Consider the following 17025-nt stretch of genomic DNA (forward strand, 5'->3'; position numbering starts at 1 on the left):
GTAATTTGAAACCCAGTAGGACAGTTTATTACCAAGAATTGTGTATGCTGCTTGTTTGCTGTGCACAGACATCACAGACCATTCCACGCAGTTGGCGCCACGTCAAGTAGGCAAGCACGAGACAGGTAAATGGAACCAAGCTGCCTTGAGCAACATTGATCTTATACAATTAATTACTCAATTTTACTCAATTTCTTGTGCTGTTAGAAATTACAAAAATACAGAGCTGCCACAGCAGAATAAAAAAGTCCAGAATAATTTTAAATTTCTAATGATTTACCTTAACTTGTTAGAATGTGAATCTTATCACATTGGGGTTAAATACAGTTTCATCCGTGAATCATAATTGAACCGCGTATCGAATCGTCTTTCATGAGAGATGCACAGCAGGTTTGATGGTTGTTATATGTTTTAATTTGGATTTAATCAATTTGAATAGTTAGGTTTTGTAATCCTACTGAATTAACCAAATTGAACCATTCCACTTGAAAATGTTTGCGTATTGTATCCCATGTATCAAGAGCTCTGTATCAAATAGTCTTATTGACACGTGCTGTAGCGTGAACTTTTATCCCTGTTGTGGCAGCAATAGGCTTCCATAAAATAATTTTATATCAGTGCTCAGTTTGGATTCGTAAAAGCCCAAAACCTCCCATGAGTTTTTTCTGCAGGGATTGACCAAGCTAATCTCTAACTATTGCCCTGACATTCCTCAGGTTGGACTTTCTGCGCATGTGTGTGGGAGAGATAAAACCAAAGGAAAGCATGCCGACCGATCTCCACACTGATAAAAGACGGAGCACCTAAACCAAGTTTAGCGACGAGCATGGAGCTGTCAAAGCGCAATCCGGCCTTCCAGGACGTGGAAGGTAGCAAGCCCGTGGAGGACATCATCGCCGTGGAGCCAGAAGGCAAGTTGGCAGCGGACCCCCCTGATGAGGAATACACGCAAATCAAGCCGTACGCCGGCATGCCCAAGGAGGTGCTGCTGCTTTACTCGTCGCAGGCCCGCTACCGAGTCCCGCGAGAGGTCCTGTTCTGGCTGATAGTGGCTTGCACGCTGACGCTGGTGGCCCTCACCATCAGCGTGGTGGTGCTGTCGCCCCGCTGCCTCAGCTGGTGGCAAGTCTCCCCCATCTACCAGGTATACACCCGCTCCTTTAGGGACTCCGACGGGGATGGAGTGGGAGACCTCAAAGGTGAGTCCCCATCAATTTCATTCTGAGATGGACGTGTGGATGTTGATGTCTCGTTGGCATGTTCGTCCTCGGCAGGCATTCGGGAGAAGTTGGCCCATTTCGAGTACTTGAACATCAAGTCGGTTTGGGTCAGTACCTTCTACCGCTCTCCCATGAAGGACTTGGGCTACGACGTGGAAGATTTCCGGGCTGTCGACCCGCTTTTCGGGACTATGCAGGACTTTGATGAGCTTTTGGCTGAGATGCACAAATTAGGTGAAGCCCTCAAGCAGTTCTTGGCGGTGGACCACTTGGCGGAATGTGACCGTGTTTGCTTCCCCCAGGTTTGAAGCTCATCGTGGACTTTATTCCCAATCACACCAGTGACAAGCATCGCTGGTTCAACCTGAGTCGTGCCAGAGATCCACACTACCACGACTACTACGTGTGGGCTGACTGCAATGCGACAGGACCGAAACCCAACAACTGGGTAGGCTGAAGTCAAGTCGGCCCATTACAAACATCAGTCACCCATGGTTCGCAATTGGTTGGACATTATCACAAATTTTTTTGTTGTCCCTTTAAATGTTCCTGCTCCACTTCTGGCAGGTGAGCGTCTTTGGGAACTCATCGTGGACGTATGATGCTGTTCGAGGGCAGTGTTACCTGCACCAGTTCCTCAAGGAACAACCTGACCTGAACTTCAGAAACCCTCTTGTCCGACAGGAGATGCTTGTAAGATGGCGTGTGAATCTCTCGTGAATGTGTATGAGGGGGACCCCCGTTTTGATTATGAGGGACTTTTGAAAATATTGTAAAGACATTTTTTTTGCCGTGACTTTCAGCAACTTTTGGCATCATGAATTGTCAAAAACCACCAGGTCTCTCCTGGCAAAACCACTTTACGGCCTTTGTCAACTGCTGACACATCCACTTGATATTACACATTAACTTGAGTTTGTAGGCTTTTAACTGCTTTCATGCAGCTCAAAGTGCAAGTGAAGATTGTCCCTCTTTGCATTTTTTTAATTACAGGATATCATCCAATTCTGGCTGGACAAGGGCGTGGACGGCTTCCGGATGGATGCGGTGAAGCACCTGCTTGAGGCCGCGCATTTGAGGGACGAGCCCCAGGTGGACCCCGACAAGCCACCTGTGAGTTTCAACACCATCTGAGTGAGAAGATTGGCTCTCGGCTAACAAATCAGTTTTTGGGGAATGTTGTTATTCTACACATTAAACTTCATTATTATCTACTGCTGGATTTCACTCACATCACGAAAATTTGGAGCTAAGCTGCACTTCAGTGGCGTGTAACACAACAGGCAGTATGTGTGTGTGTGTGTGTGTGTGTGTGTGTGTGTCTTCCAGCCAATCAGAGGCGGGCTATTATCTGTTATCATCACACTTTATAGCAGGCTGCTTTAGTCTGAGCCAAATTAAGCTACAGCGTTCTAGTTGTGGTTTCAGCAGAACCTAAACAAGTTTCCTTAATGATTTATTTTTTTGGCAAAGACACACGCACATGCACTTGCGCATTTATTGTGATCCGATACTAGACCTTCATCAAACAAACATAAAACATTACAAATTGTCCCTGCTAAAATCTCAACACGACTTTAAGACCTTTATCTTTATGACTACCTGCTGCCTTTCCCTGAATTTTATTATACGTATTTGTGTAATTACACCGTAAGTAAAACTAAATATAATAATAAAGTCTCTAAATAAGTAACAGAAATACCTAATTGTTGTGAACCAAAGCGGAAAGAAGGAACATTACCAAGGTTCGATGTGTAGCTCTTTACCTCGTAGGATTTTGAGGTTTTAGGTGGGGGGAAAAACCCCCAAAACAGACTGTTACCTCATGAAAACTACATTTTGTAAGAGTGTTCTGCGATTGACTGGTGACCAGCATGCACCTCTCACCGCAAAGTCAACTGTCCTTCCCTCCGCAACACACCATAGTAGCCGACAGTATGCTCCATTTCATTCCAGGAGTCCGTGACTTCCGAGCGGGACCTTCACCACGATTTCACCACCACGCAGCTTGGCCTGCATGATCTGCTGAGGGAGTGGAGGGCTCACATGGACGTCTTCAGCCGGGAACCGGGCAGATACAGGTACAGTTCCCACCATATTGCTGTTCAACTGGAAATGCAACTGTTCCATTTTGAGTCGTGTCTGCGCTTTAGGTTAATGGTGAGCGAGTCGTATGATAAGCCAGAGGTGGAAAAGACCATGATGTACTATGGGACATCTCTGGTGAAAGAGAGCGACCTGCCCTTCAACTTGTACTTTCTGGACTTGCCTCTCAATGCCAGTGGCCTGTGGGCCAGATATCTGGTGCATCTCTGGATGGCCAACATGCCCATCGGACGCTGGCCCAACTGGATGGTGAGTTGCATCGCCGCATTACTACTATAGTTCCGCACTCACTGTCCATTGTCCTCGGATCAGGTCGGGAACCACAACACGCCTCGTGTGGCCTCGAGGGCGGGTCGTCAATACACACGGGTCATCAACATGCTCCTGCTGACGCTTCCTGGTACGCCGACCACCTATTACGGCGAGGAGATCGGCATGGAGAGCATCAACACGACTGAGAGTGCGATTAATGATCCGGCGAGCGGACGTAGTGCGGTAAAACACATTTCATTGTATTTTTTTTACAGTACATTACCAACACGTTTGAAATGGTGGCGAAGAAAATAAATGCTTTTAAGGTAAAATAAAATAAATCGTTTTACTGTAGCAATACGTTGGACAGTCTCAAATTAAGGTATCTCCAAATATTCACACTTGATAATTTTTGTATGACCTCAGGAGGTTATTGTCCCTTCAAGTTTGTTTTGTTTCCTCAGCGTTCTCCGATGCAGTGGAGCGGTGCCGCCAATGCGGGCTTCAGCGACAAGAGTAATGTGACGTGGTTGCCTGTGCACCCCAATTACAGCAACGTCAACGTGGAGGTACGCAGCGCCCCTCCAAAATCTTTTTTTTAATTTCAACCGCACATTGATTTGAAGGGCGGCTCGGTGGCGCACTGGGTAGCACGTCCGCCTCACAGTTAGGAGGGTGCGGGTTCGATTCCACCTCCGGCCCTCCCTGTGTGGAGTTTGCATGTTCTCCCCGGGCCCGCGTGGGTTTTCTCCGGGCACTCCGGTTACCTCCCACATTCCAAAAACATGCTTGGTAGGCCGATTGAAGACTCCAAATTGTCCCTAGGTGTGAGTGTGAGTGCGATTGGTTGTCTGTCTCTGTGTGCCCTGCGATTGGCTGGCAACCAGTTCAGGGTGTCCCCCGCCTACTGCCCGATGACGGCTGGGATAGGCTCCAGCATGCCCGCGACCCCTGTGGGGACTAAGCGGTTCAGAAATACATAAATATCCATAAATATGATGGATGGATGGACATTGATTCGACCATGCCGCACGTCGCCGTCCAGGTCCAGCGGCGAGACGAAGACTCGGTGCTGTTTCAGTACCACCGTCTGAGCGAGCTTCGTCAGTCGGAGCTGCCCCTCCAACGGGGCTGGTTCTGCCACGTCCACGCTGACCGCAATGTCTTGGCCTACCTGCGAGAGCTGGACGGGATGGAGCGCGCCTTCCTCTTGGTGCTCAACGTGGGCCGCAGCTCGGCCGTCACTGACCTGTCGGCGGTGGCGGGGCTGCCTGAGCAGATGCGAATTCTGATGAGCACCGACCGGTCCAACGACGGAAAGGCGGTCAGCAAGTCGGCGATCGCTACCGAAGCGGGAGAGGGTTTGACCATTGAGTTTTCGTCGCACGCTCGCTTTAATGCCAACCACCCGAGCCAGTGTTACATCTCGGAGAAGGCTTGTTATTTAAGCGCCTTGGACATTCTCTACACATGCTAACGTGCATATTGTTTCTCATTACATGCGCATGACGCAATAAGAAAGCAACCCTGCTTTCACATGGCCTCTTGTCTTGTCTTCTGCTGTCATCCACACAAGTTTGTTCTCTTCCTCCTGCGTGGAGGATGAGGAGGTTCCATGCCCAACTCCTTGTAGAGAAATGCAATCTGGAGGGCTTCCTGGGTCAGGTAGGAAAGACAGTTTGTCACATTTAGTCCTTTTTGGAGATCAGTGAAAACCTAAGCAGGTATGAAAGTCTAAGTGGTGGGGACACTCAAATAAAAACAAGAAGGAAAATAAAATGAAGTGAGTCCTAGTGGGCAGGAAGGTTGTTGGTTTGACTGCTCTAGGTGGCAAACCAGCTAAAATGTTTTGGGTACGTTTTGTAAAGTGCTTAGATTGTGTATGGATGTGTCATTTAACACAAGGACAAACAAAAGCCAAGTCGCAGATGATGATTTTGCCAATGTGTCAAATTTCTACAGTATTATATAGTATATATACGTATCTAGATATGTATGCATGCCTTCAGTGTTGTTGGCTGGTATTGGCAGCCTCCACAAGTACCCGGCACCTTAGAATACGGCGGGTGTTAGACGCCCATCCCTCTATTGTCCCACTTGATTTGGTTTTTACCTCCTCCAGCATGGAGTCCCAGTCAACTGGTCCCATGTGATTGGCTCCAGGTTGAATATTCATGACTAGATTTGGTTCAGGGTCTGGAAGAAAGTAAAGGGGAAGGAGGGAAAAACAATGTTAACAAGTTTCTCCTCCCTGCTTGTCCATCTCAGCTTCTATCCAACTCTCACTCTCTGCTGTGCTCATCCATCCGCTTTGCATTCAGATGATCTTTCCCTCCGGTGCCCTGACCCCCACCTCGCCATCTCGGCGGTTGCGCCTGTTTCACAAGCGCGGTCTTGACCTTGACAGCTCCCAGTCTGTGGCGTCTAATCTCCCACTCTGATACACTATCTCTTTACCATGCTAATGGGCCTCCGCCGCCCGCCCTCCGCGCCATCAGCACTTTATCAAATAGACTCCGGAGAGCTGAGATTATGCGAACGTACGCAGACAACCCAACCCCCACCCACCCTGCCTCGCACCGCTGTGGGCGTATGAACAAGTGAAGCTGGGCGATGCGATGAGGTCCGATTAGAAGCGAGAGGGGGAAAGAGCCCGTCTGCAGGGAGATGAGCTCAATTAGCGAGCACACACACCCAAACTGGACTGCAAGGTGACCTGACTTTACGACGCTGGTGAACTTCAATTCCTCACGTGACAGACGGCTGACAGGCGCTGAACGAAACCGTGACCGTTTCTGACAGGAGCACAACTCCCTATTCAAAGTACACAATGGCTCAATAACCACATTAGCGTTGCATCTCTGTGTGTGAATGTACCTAATATGGCTGCCACTCTCAAGTGACTTTGCACCGCTTCCTTGAGCTTTTTGGTGTACTTGAGGACACCGGCCAAAGGTGCCCTGTTGTCGTCGGCGTGAGCCGTCAGCAGCATGGACGGGTAGCACTAAAAGAGAGTTGGGAAAGGAGGACCTGCTTTAAAACACAAACTGTATCATAAAGTGGGTCTCTTAACACAGTCAACTCTCTCTGGTCCCATTTTGTAGCTCTAATCGGATTTTTTGCCTGAAAAATAACAACCAATTAGAGGCAGGAGATGTGAACGCTAATCAAGTGCCACAGACTGTGGAAACTCGTTGACGCTGGATTAGCAACTCTACTCGACAAGTAAATTCATCATCTCTGTTTTGCTCCTTATGAACAGATTGTAGTCCAGGAAAAAAATAAAAGATAAAACCCATCAGCGCTTCTCCACCTGAGGAGTGATGTTGTGAACTGGGCAATAGGAGGCAATGGCGAGCCTATGTTGGGGGTTTCCCAGGGGGTCTCCCCACTCCTCCCTGTCCTCCATCGTGAGAGGCAGTTTGGGGTCCTCCATTGTTCCCAGCACATCCAGGAAAGGACTCTGTCAAATGGTGGGAAATGGTACCAGATGGAAGAGTCATTCAAGATTGCTGTGACGTGTGGAGTCCACTACCGCCGTCCAGCGCGACTATCTCGAGTCTGCGTACCTGCAGCACGACCGCCCGCATCATGTTTGGCTGTGTGTTACACAGCGCCCCCACTGGCACGGCCCCGGCGCTGCGCGCGGTGAGTGCGCTCCTTGAAGGGCTTGAGACCCCCGAGGAGAAAAGGTGATGGAGGCAGGCCTGAAGGTCCTCCACTCCTCTGTGCTTCCCCTGGACGCGAGCTTGCCTCTGCCACGCCAGCCCGCGCTCTCCTCCGCCTCTGCGTCACACGTCTGTCCATATGAACGTTTCTACTACTGGTGACGCTGGTGGATGTTACCTTATATGGCAGTAGGCCAGAGCCCAGCCCTGCTCCAGCAGAAACCTTTTCTCCGGGCAGAATTGCATGTCGACGTCCCGGCCGTAAGCCCCGTAGACGTGCGCCAGCAGAGGCATGTCTTTTGTACATGCCCCGGCGTGAAAAAGTGTAACAGGCACCAAGGTGCCGTCCTACCGTGGAGGCAATTTTAAAAACAATAATACAAAAAATACCAAGTACAGTCAAACCTCAGTTTTCGAACGTCCCGGTTCACGAACAAATCAGAATTCGAACGAAAAATTTGAGATTTTTTGCTTCGGTTGTCGAACAAAATTTCGGAGGTCAAACTTCGCGAGATGAGCCAAGAGGACCCGAGAGGACCCGAGAAAACCTGACCGCGCGACCCGGATGCCGACTGACTCCGTTCGTTGTTATTGTATTTTCGTTACTTTAAGGATTGTATTAACCCCTAATCATGCCTCCAAAGAAAGCAAGTGGGAGCAGTAAAGCCATCCTAAAACACAAAGACGCTCTTAAGGCAATGCGACAGTGAGCGCCCGGCACGCTGCAGTTGTGCAATCGGACCAAATTAAGCTCCCTGCGCACTGAGGTCCACAAAAATTTTGGAAAGTACATCAGGACTTTATAAATATTTTCTAAATTTCAGCGACGGCTCTGTCACAATAATGCGACCAGCGCGGTGCAGTTGCACGATCGGTGGTGCGCTGCAGTTGCGCAATCGGACAGAAATGCACAAATGAAAAAATGCTTCAAAAAGGCGGTTTTTTTAGTCTTGGAACGGATTATATTTTTTTCCATTATTTGGAATGGGAAAATAGATTAGGAATTCAAACGATTCACTTCTCGAACCGCCTTCTGGAACTGATTGTGGTCGAAAACCGAGGTTTGACTGTAATATACAATAGAATTCAAATAAAAGTGCTACTACAAAAAAAAAAAAAAAAATTAATACGGCATACTGAAATGTTAATGTAATCAAAATATTAGAAACAACTCAAAGTGTACTTAATGCGTTTGTAACTGAACCTTTATAGAATTTTTGCAGTAGAGCATTAAAACTTAACTTTTTTTTAACAGTGAGCTTGTGACTTCAATTATCCGTACCTGGCTGCGGGCCTTCAATCGCGCAGTGATAAAATTTTCCCGAGAGGGCCTGTCTCCCATGTTGGATAAAAGGAAACCTCCCTCGTGGTGAAGACGGTAGGACATTGGGGGGCTGACCGGAGAGGAGATCAGGAACTGCAGTGTGCTGCGTTGCTCTGCAAGGCCCGGACGCTCGGTGTCGACGGCGCACGCCCAGGACGGCAGCTTCACGTGTGCAAGTCATCATATGGATTATGGTCACCAATATTCCCCACTTTTTTTTTTTTTTTTTTTTTTTACCTGCAGGGTGTAAGCTTCCCTCGGTCGGGAAAGCGGGACGACGATCAGCTCAAGCTCATTACTCGTCGTTACGGCAACCAGTATGCAGTGGTCCCCGACCACGTCCATGTCTTTGAGCACAGTGCCGGGGCACGGGGTGAATATGGCCTCCCATGACATCATGGAGGGCTCAGAGAGGGAGGCCTTCACCACCTTTTTTTAGGAATAAAAACTATCATGAGAAATTACATACTTTTATCGCACATCAGAGGCACAAGCTTCAAATCATCCACATTTTCATCAATTGGGTACCTGATATTCCTGTCCAGGCCCCGTGTTGGCGAGTATGATCAAGTTGCGCCTCCAGTGTTCCACGTGGTACAGCAACTCTGGCTGGCGCCCCTGAACCAAGATGGGCTCCAGATGGGGGTTGGAGACATCCACGAACGACACCTCAGAGCTGCTCCTGCTGCTGCAGGTGATGTTCAGCATGTGGCCGTCTCTAGAGAGGGACACCTCTACAAAAACACTGAGGTAGGGGAAAAAAAAGGATATTCATTAACCTCAAGACAACCAACAGCCTTAATGTCAAAATTGCTGGAGTCTTTATACTCACTCCGGCTGCGATTCCTCGTACACAGAGCGTATTTTGCTGGAATTTGTTGTCAGGTCCATGCGATATACACTTTGGCACTTCAGACCTTCCTGGATGGTGTAAAACAACACCTCATCTGTGGCCCATTCTTACAAGATACAAACATCACATTATACTTGTGTTGCCATCGTTATCAAAACGGTTCGAAGTGGTTACCAAAGCTGGAGACGTCGTCCAGTGTGAGTATGTTTCTTTGGTCAAGGTTCACAACCACACACCTGGATTAGATGTCACGCGACGTCATGGATTCGTTCGAACAACAGACAAATGCGTCAGTATTCTCCTTTCCGGTAATGACCTTGTTATTTCTGTATCCTGCTTCTTCACAGTGGCGGCAAGATGCTTCTCGTGAGGGGAAAGTCGTATTCTTTGCATAGTCCACGCTTGTGCCTCCTCACCCGCACAGATGCATCCCAGGTCTAGAACTCGCTCTGGTTCCGACTCGCCTGAGAACAAAATGCTGATTTTATTAGCAATAGAGATGAAATTCTATGAATTGAATTTCACATCAGTGAGCGAAATAGTCACAGTTAACAGCGTTGTCATGATATCACTTCAGGAATCATATCGGGGATTTACTAATTGGAGCCTCAAAAGTCAAAACATGCCTTGCGTCATCTGACAATAATGCTAAAACATAAGCACAGGTATAGAAAAAAAATACACAACCATTGCCAAATGATTAACAAAAATACAAACTTGAGTCTTTCTAAATCTTGACAAAAGATTACAATACATAAAATATAGACAAAAGAAGATACTTTTGATCCCCAAAAATCGTGTGCATAAACTGGCTGCAATTGTCAATGTTATACCTTTTTTCTTTTCCATTCTGTAGATGGCGTTTCCTTCCATAAAATAAACATGGTGACGACCGTACACCTGTGTCAAGACAGATCACATGCCATTGGAGATATGTTGAACTTTCTAGGAAGACATTCAGGTGAGGTACAGTGATTACCGCTGAGTGGTCAGGTATGTTTGAGAACTTTCTGTAAGTTGCCTTCAGGTGTCTCTTGAAACACACCTTCAAGTCCCTGTAGCGCTCGAGATCACGACAGTGATGGTCCAGTGATCTTTCCTGAAAACAGAAAACAACTTTAAAATAGAACAAAACTGGTCTTGTTCCAGCTTCCAAGTGATCATTAAACGCAGCATCACTTTTGGGCCACACTTACTTTTGTATAGTAACGACAACGGGCACGCCTCGTGACACAAACATTCAGAAAATGTGAGCGCAATGTCCCAAAACGTGCAGCTAAACGTTGTGCAGCAGGAAGAGCCATTGCACTATTTTGCAATTTATCCGCCGTTCTGTCCTGCAAGAAACTCATCGACAGACATGCTTCCTGAAACAAAGCCGGCTGGAGATGACGTAGTAGGGAAACTCCCAGACAATACTAATCGAAACCAGAATTGCTGGCCTGCTTGTTTCTATATTGAAATCGAGGTCGACTGCTCCGAAAGCTACTAACATGTCTCAAATATGCAAAGTGTACGGAAGTGGTGTGAATTCTGAATCTTTACCAGGTGACCCCCAATGCAGCTTCGTATATTCGCCTCGGTGTACTTTTTATAAACAAGTCCTATTTTTTATATGACTGCGCCGCTGCCTTTATCTGACAATCCTACATCTTAATTTCGAAACGTTCCAACGCCGCTTTTAGAGGAGAACTATGAACGAGGACAAGTCTCGTGCTACTAATTCCCAAACGTCTCACGACGGTGTTAATACAGATGTCGCCCGAGCCAGGTGGACCCTCCTCAGACAGGTAATGGCGACCTTTCAAACGCTGCCATAACCGTATAGAAATAAAGCTTTTTGCGTGGAGTGGAACCGTATTAATATTCCCTCTCAACGAGGACATTTTATTATTATAGTCGACATCTTAATTGAAAACAATTCCCTGCCTTGTGCATCAATTGTGACCAATTGCACCTGAGCTCACTATTTTATGTGTGTATGCGTGTGATTTAAACTCAGTGTACAAACAATAACAAGTGCATTTGTTATAAAATGTTCAATTTCTGATATTACAGCTTATATACCTATAGCAACTTACCATGCATTTTAATTTTTTGGGGATAGTTTTATTCTTTGTAATTGTGCTTCTCAGCTAAGCTAAATATACTCATTATGAAGAAGGTGTTCACTTTTTCTTCTGCCTCAGGTTTTGCGTCAGAAGCAGGTGGACAACCCGGAGGTCAAACAGGTATCAGTCCGTAGGTTTGCCACTTTTGACCTCTTTGACCGGACAAGGCCAGCGCCTGGTGACCCCGCAGAGGAGCAGTGGGTGGAGTACAGGAGTGTGTTTTTTCCAGAGTACAGTGCCTTTCTCAGGTACACATGTCAACGTACATCTCAATTGAACCGTGAGCGCACTGACATTCTTTTCGGTTTTGTTTATTAGGGACAACATGGGTCCTCTCCGAGTTAACGAAGTGCTGAACAGTTTCGACAACACCGGCAATGTCTGTGAGTACCCTTTGACTTGCTTACTTGACAATGTGTGTTGCGCTCTCTCTCACATGCTATTATCCATCCTGACACACACTGTCCAAAGCCCAACGCTAAGTGAGCCTCATGCTGAGTTCAGCTAAGCAAATGATTGACGCTTTGATGTTGTTTGGCATATCATGTGCTCGCCTTCAAATGCCCTTCACATGGAAATGGACAGGAGTTGCTTCTTATTGCTTGAGTGCACTGTTAGGATGAATGATTTGGATGCAAACAAGGAAGCACTGCAAAGAGTGAGAGCGCCGTTTATAGACCTGCGTCCTTTTTGGCATTTCTGAAAAAAATCACTTTGATTTTCATACTTACAATTTAGTTTACTGTTATCATCTAACTGTGTCGCTACTTGCAATTAATACTGCACTTATATTGTGAGCCATTCTTTAGTTCAGGCGTGTCAGACGTACGACCTGCGGAACAGAATTGGCCAGTCAGTGGATCTAACTGGACTTGTGGAGACAGAGCACATGAACTGGAATGAGGTCTGAGTTGCATCTGACAAAAATCCAGACTAGTTTGAAGGTTAATTTTGGTACTTTAACGTGCACCCTTGGTGAACTTCCATTAACGTCCAAGGGCAAGTTCACTTGACAGACTCCCTCCCCGTCCATCCTTGCGATCCATTCATCAAGAGCCTCCTTGTGTGCCCAGCCACGCTTGAAAGCCATGCCCTGTCAAAGATTATAGGTTAGCGTTCACCAGACAGATGGCACGGCAGGAGTCTGGGTCAAGGGTGAAGGTCGTGGCCAGAGGCGACTTCACCCATGAGGACGACACCAACAGTTCGCTGTTGTATGCCTAAACTTCGCTAAGGCGACACTAGCATCGGATAAAAATACAAGTATCGCCTTGCCTCATAGCAATTTTTGGGACTTCTTACAGTATCGTCTCGCTTAGAGTCTTCCCCCGTGTTTGTACTTTCCTCTCAGCTGGAGTCATGCTTGGCCAGATGGGTAAGTGAGTTCCTGACTCGACTGGCGGATTAGCACAGCCGGAGATGAGAGCATCTATTGAGCAAGGGGGAGGAAGTCCTGGGGCGTGGCGGGTGCGGGGTGTCATGGCAGAGGTGATTTGCCTGTCTTTCTTTACCTCTGCATGGACGCGTCGTTATAGTCAAGTCATTTGCAGATCAGCTTAGAAAGTGATTTGCTTGAGAGCACCCCTATTGTGCAACACTTGAAATTGAAGTCAGTGTATGCATAGTAGCAGATTGGCGAGATGTTCTCTCCATGGCAACAATCTTTGAGGATTCGCTGTGAAAAAGGAAGGCATCATACCACGAGAGAAAGCAGGGTGGGCCATTTTTACAGGGCCATGTTGAAGCCACTCCCCCTTAGATTGTGCTGAAGGTAATGCACCATGTTAAGGACGCTCCTCACACCTAACTGCCCATGTGTGCATTTGCGTGGAGGAGATCTTGTTCCTCAGACAATGAGCTGCCAACCCCCCCACCCCCCCACCCCCCGCTGCTCTCCATCCCATGTTTGGGACTAGCAATGCGTGAGATCAATTAGGACTGGTTGAGAGGAGCCTCTGAAAGGACCAGAGGTGACCCTGTCACAGCCCTGGGGTCTGCTTGTGTTTCTGCTGCAAATGGGAGAGGATCCCTTCTAAGTACACACATACCAACTGATACCAATGACATGCAACCTCCCCCACTCCACCCCTGTAAAAGTGTTACACATCCGCCAGTGCATCTGGTGTACCTTGGCCACCTTTCCCTCGCTATCTCGCTAATCCCTCACCCCTGAGGTGTGGACAAGCCCGCATCCTTAGGGGTCCCTTGTCCTGTTCAATGGCTGACTAAAAAGCCCGGCCGGATTAGCCCGCTAGCCCTAAAACGCCGACTCAGCTTTAAATTACTACCCCCTGTCGACATGACCCGGTCTCTCTCTTTCTCTCCCCTCTGCGCTTTTGTGTTTGCGCTGCCGCCAAGCGTGTATGCGAACAATATGTGACGTCTTAGGCGACAATAGGCGAGCGGACGAGGAGTCGCATTCAAAGGCGACGGACAGTGGGACGGCTCAATTCCACTTTAGTTGCCATATCCGATGCTTTGACTGTTTACACGACCGACTTGTCTCGGCTACCGCGTGTTAAATGTAGTGATTCATTTCGATCCATCTGTTATTGTTTTTTCTCGACACTTAAACTGCACTGGATCACTGGATGGCACGAGAACTACTCAAAACTAACTGTTGGTCGGGTCCGTAAGATGCGTCACTTGTTCTCAAATTCTTGGTGACTTCTCTGCCGTATGTGCAATTACATTTGGAGCTCATTACGTGTGAGCAGCTGGAGTTTTTTTTTCCCCACTGCATTTATCACATTAAACTTTTTGAACTCTGACCTCTCGGTCTCCCTTGGCTTCTCTACCCCCCATCAGAGAGAGCTTGTTGTTGTGATGAGTGGTGGGGATTTGTCCTGGGTGTTTTTTGAGAGCTTATTTCATGCGAGCGATCAGGGTTTTTGCTAAACAGTTGTCTGGCCCCGAGGTTTCGGCACACTAAGAATACACCTGAGGTGTGTTTTTGCAGGGTGTTAGCTTTGTTGACACTGCGAGGCTTTTGAAGGAGAGGACCTCAGCGGGGCTTTGGAGTGACTTCAGTCAAAGATCACACGAATTAATGTTGCCATGTTGAAATCGCTCACAGTAATCCATTGATGCCTTTATGCTCATTTAGTTTTGTCTTTCCGTCTGAAAGCATTCTAATAGACTCGTACTCGCCGCAGCTGCTATGTCCAAACAGCCGTCTTTGTCCTGAGTGTAGGTGCCCTCATGCCCTTGCAAGAGGGCAAGGAGAGACATCCGTTTTGCACGGAAGTCTGACGAGACGACTTTCAGTTAAGAGGTTTCGGAAGCAATAGTTTGTCATTCAAGAATAAAAGGCTCAGTTTGGCGCACGTTGCACACTTGGGCGAAACGGCCATTGTGCACTTGAAGTGAGGCTCTGGAGTGCGCCGTGGCGGCTCCAGGGCACATTGAGAAACAGTTGGCCCAGTTGACTTAATTGAAAGTAATTGATTTCCTCCTCCTTACCGGAGGCCAAAAACACGTCGCCGCTGCGTTGTCCTCATACACTCGGGGATGTTAGCGGTTTAGCGCTGAATGTAACCTGACGCCATGATACCACACACACACACGCACGCACGCACGCATGCACACATGCACGCACACAACCTTAAAAAGTCCCTGCAGTGAATTACCACGCAGCTTTGAGCACAATAGGGATTGAAGGTGAGCTCTTGGGCGTAGCTTTGCCCTGGAGTACCCCCCCCCCCACCCCACCCCACCCCACCCCTCCACCATCCCCATTAGACTTGATAGGATACATGGGTTGAGTGCATGAGAGAAGAGGATGTGTGTGTGTGTGCGCGTGCGTGCGTGCGAACTATTACCAGCAAGCAACAGGGAGTAAGGTCAGGAAATGAGTAGAGCGTTAAAGGGGGGCTTCCCTTCCCCTCTCTTCCCTTCTCAGTGCCGTTGTATTGTGAGCACCCCTAATACTCAGCTAATTACAAGGACATACTTTAACAGCAAGCATGTCTCCTTCCTTTTCTTCCAGCTCGCCCATAGAAAGCCCACTCAGCGTGGAATTAGGTGGAGGAGAAAAGCAAGAGTAATAATAACAGGTGGTTCCTGCGTCTCTTGAAAGCAAAGCTCGCCCTCCCTCCGGACGGATACAATGATTGGCTTTTTCTCCATTTAAGTCAGCCAACCTTGCCCCCCCCCTCCCCCCCACACACACTTGATCGCCTTCCTGTTGGCTTCTAATTAGGCAGAGTGCTTGTTATGCATGGACTACGTCTTCATAAACAGTGTGCGTGTCCGTGCCGTGCTATGCCAACAGATTTTCCGCGGCCTTTTCAGATACTCGACAGTTCTTGCGTAGGTGAGTTGGCAAACGGTAAATTGTGAATCGTTCACAATGTTTCAGGAGTGGTCTAGCTTTGACTTGCATCTCGAAGCGCTCCCCTCACTCTTTTGCTGAACGACCCCCGCGGGTGTCCTTGACTGCCTGTCAGCCGCTTGCGCTACTGTAGGCGGAAGTGCTAATGGCCTGCGCTAAATGCTAGTGTGAGCTAGCGTGGGCCTTCCGAGGAGGGAGGGGGGGTGGCTAACTGATTTTCAAGTGGCCCCCCGAGTGGGCCCGCTAATTGCTAACTAGCGCTAGCGCTCGGCCTGTTGGGACTCGTTTGGATTGCGGCCATGCAAGCTGCTGAACGGTGTGAAAGCTTTTAAGAACGGTGCTATTAATGGACTTGCTCTGTGAGGGCATTCAAAGAAGTTATCGTCATTATTATTATTGAATGACAAATACACACACACATACACACGCACGCTACCCATGTACAGAGCAGAAGCCAAATAAAGACTACCTCGCTGGTTGAACAACAGTCTCGAGTAATAAGGAGTCCGAATGACCAAGAAGTCTGCCCTGTGCATGGGTAGCATGACCAGGTGTGTGTGTGTGTGTGTGTGTGTGTATTTGTCTCCATCTCCCCACAGCAGGCCATGGCGCCACATGCATTTAGATTTTTTCGATTAATTTACCTTTTTTGGCAACAATTTTTTTTTCCTGGAAAAAGATGCTTTTAAATATTTGACTTGAGCTTATTATTTGAGACTGTTGTTCAACCAGCGAGGTGTGTCTTTCTTCGCCTTATTTTTACACTTGCGCTAGTTCCGGCACAATTTGTCAAAGTCAAGCAATGCGCGTACTGGCTGGCTGGCTAATTGACTGGCTAACTTTGTGGGAGGGGCAAATGGCCATCAGGTTGATTATCTGTTGAATTCTCCAGCTTGTCATTTCCCCCTTTTCATCTTTGCTGCCTCCTGTTGGCCTCTTTCAGAAGCTCTCTGCGCCACTCACCGCTGATTGCCACTGAAGTCTTCCCATCGCCGCTACAATCGCCACAACAGCATAGTGTGCCAGTCTAATAACACACACACACAGACACACACAGACACACACAGACACACACACCCACGCACACCCACGCACACACACACACGCACACACACACACAGACATACACAGACACACAGACACACACACACACACACA

General features: G+C 47.9%; 3 protein-coding genes across 4 annotated transcripts in view; 2 read left to right on the forward strand and 1 right to left on the reverse strand.

Moving 5' to 3' along the window:
• Positions 1 to 663: 663 nt before the first annotated feature.
• slc3a1 (solute carrier family 3 member 1) lies at positions 664 to 5118 on the forward strand. Its single transcript, XM_049735761.2, has 10 exons — positions 664 to 1199; positions 1275 to 1454; positions 1523 to 1668; positions 1788 to 1913; positions 2214 to 2333; positions 3177 to 3301; positions 3374 to 3575; positions 3639 to 3821; positions 4043 to 4147; positions 4624 to 5118. The coding sequence occupies exons 1-10, from the start codon at positions 827 to 829 to the stop codon at positions 5053 to 5055; spliced, it is 1992 nt and encodes a 663-aa protein (XP_049591718.1). The 5' UTR covers positions 664 to 826; the 3' UTR covers positions 5056 to 5118.
• On the reverse strand, positions 4949 to 10817 carry prepl (prolyl endopeptidase like). Its single transcript, XM_049735760.2, has 15 exons — positions 10620 to 10817; positions 10403 to 10522; positions 10257 to 10323; positions 9740 to 9887; positions 9598 to 9659; positions 9403 to 9529; positions 9099 to 9315; positions 8808 to 8999; positions 8529 to 8732; positions 7425 to 7594; positions 7148 to 7364; positions 6892 to 7041; positions 6456 to 6582; positions 5692 to 5774; positions 4949 to 5234 (listed from the first exon to the last, which is right to left on the reverse strand). The coding sequence occupies exons 1-15, from the start codon at positions 10773 to 10775 to the stop codon at positions 5142 to 5144; spliced, it is 2133 nt and encodes a 710-aa protein (XP_049591717.1). The 5' UTR covers positions 10776 to 10817; the 3' UTR covers positions 4949 to 5141.
• A 109-nt stretch (positions 10818 to 10926) lies between these two features.
• Positions 10927 to 17025, forward strand: part of camkmt (calmodulin-lysine N-methyltransferase) — a 50575-nt gene continuing 44476 nt past the window's right edge. For both annotated transcript variants that reach the window (XM_049735774.1, XM_049735775.1), the window contains exons 1-3: positions 10927 to 11213; positions 11613 to 11782; positions 11853 to 11917. In XM_049735774.1, coding sequence (XP_049591731.1) covers positions 11118 to 11213; positions 11613 to 11782; positions 11853 to 11917 — 331 coding nt within the window. In that variant the 5' untranslated portion in view covers positions 10927 to 11117. The remainder of the gene's footprint in view (positions 11214 to 11612; positions 11783 to 11852; positions 11918 to 17025) is intronic.

Source organism: Syngnathus scovelli, chromosome 12 (genome assembly GCF_024217435.2).
Source record: "Syngnathus scovelli strain Florida chromosome 12, RoL_Ssco_1.2, whole genome shotgun sequence".
Lineage (NCBI taxonomy): Eukaryota > Metazoa > Chordata > Actinopteri > Syngnathiformes > Syngnathidae > Syngnathus > Syngnathus scovelli.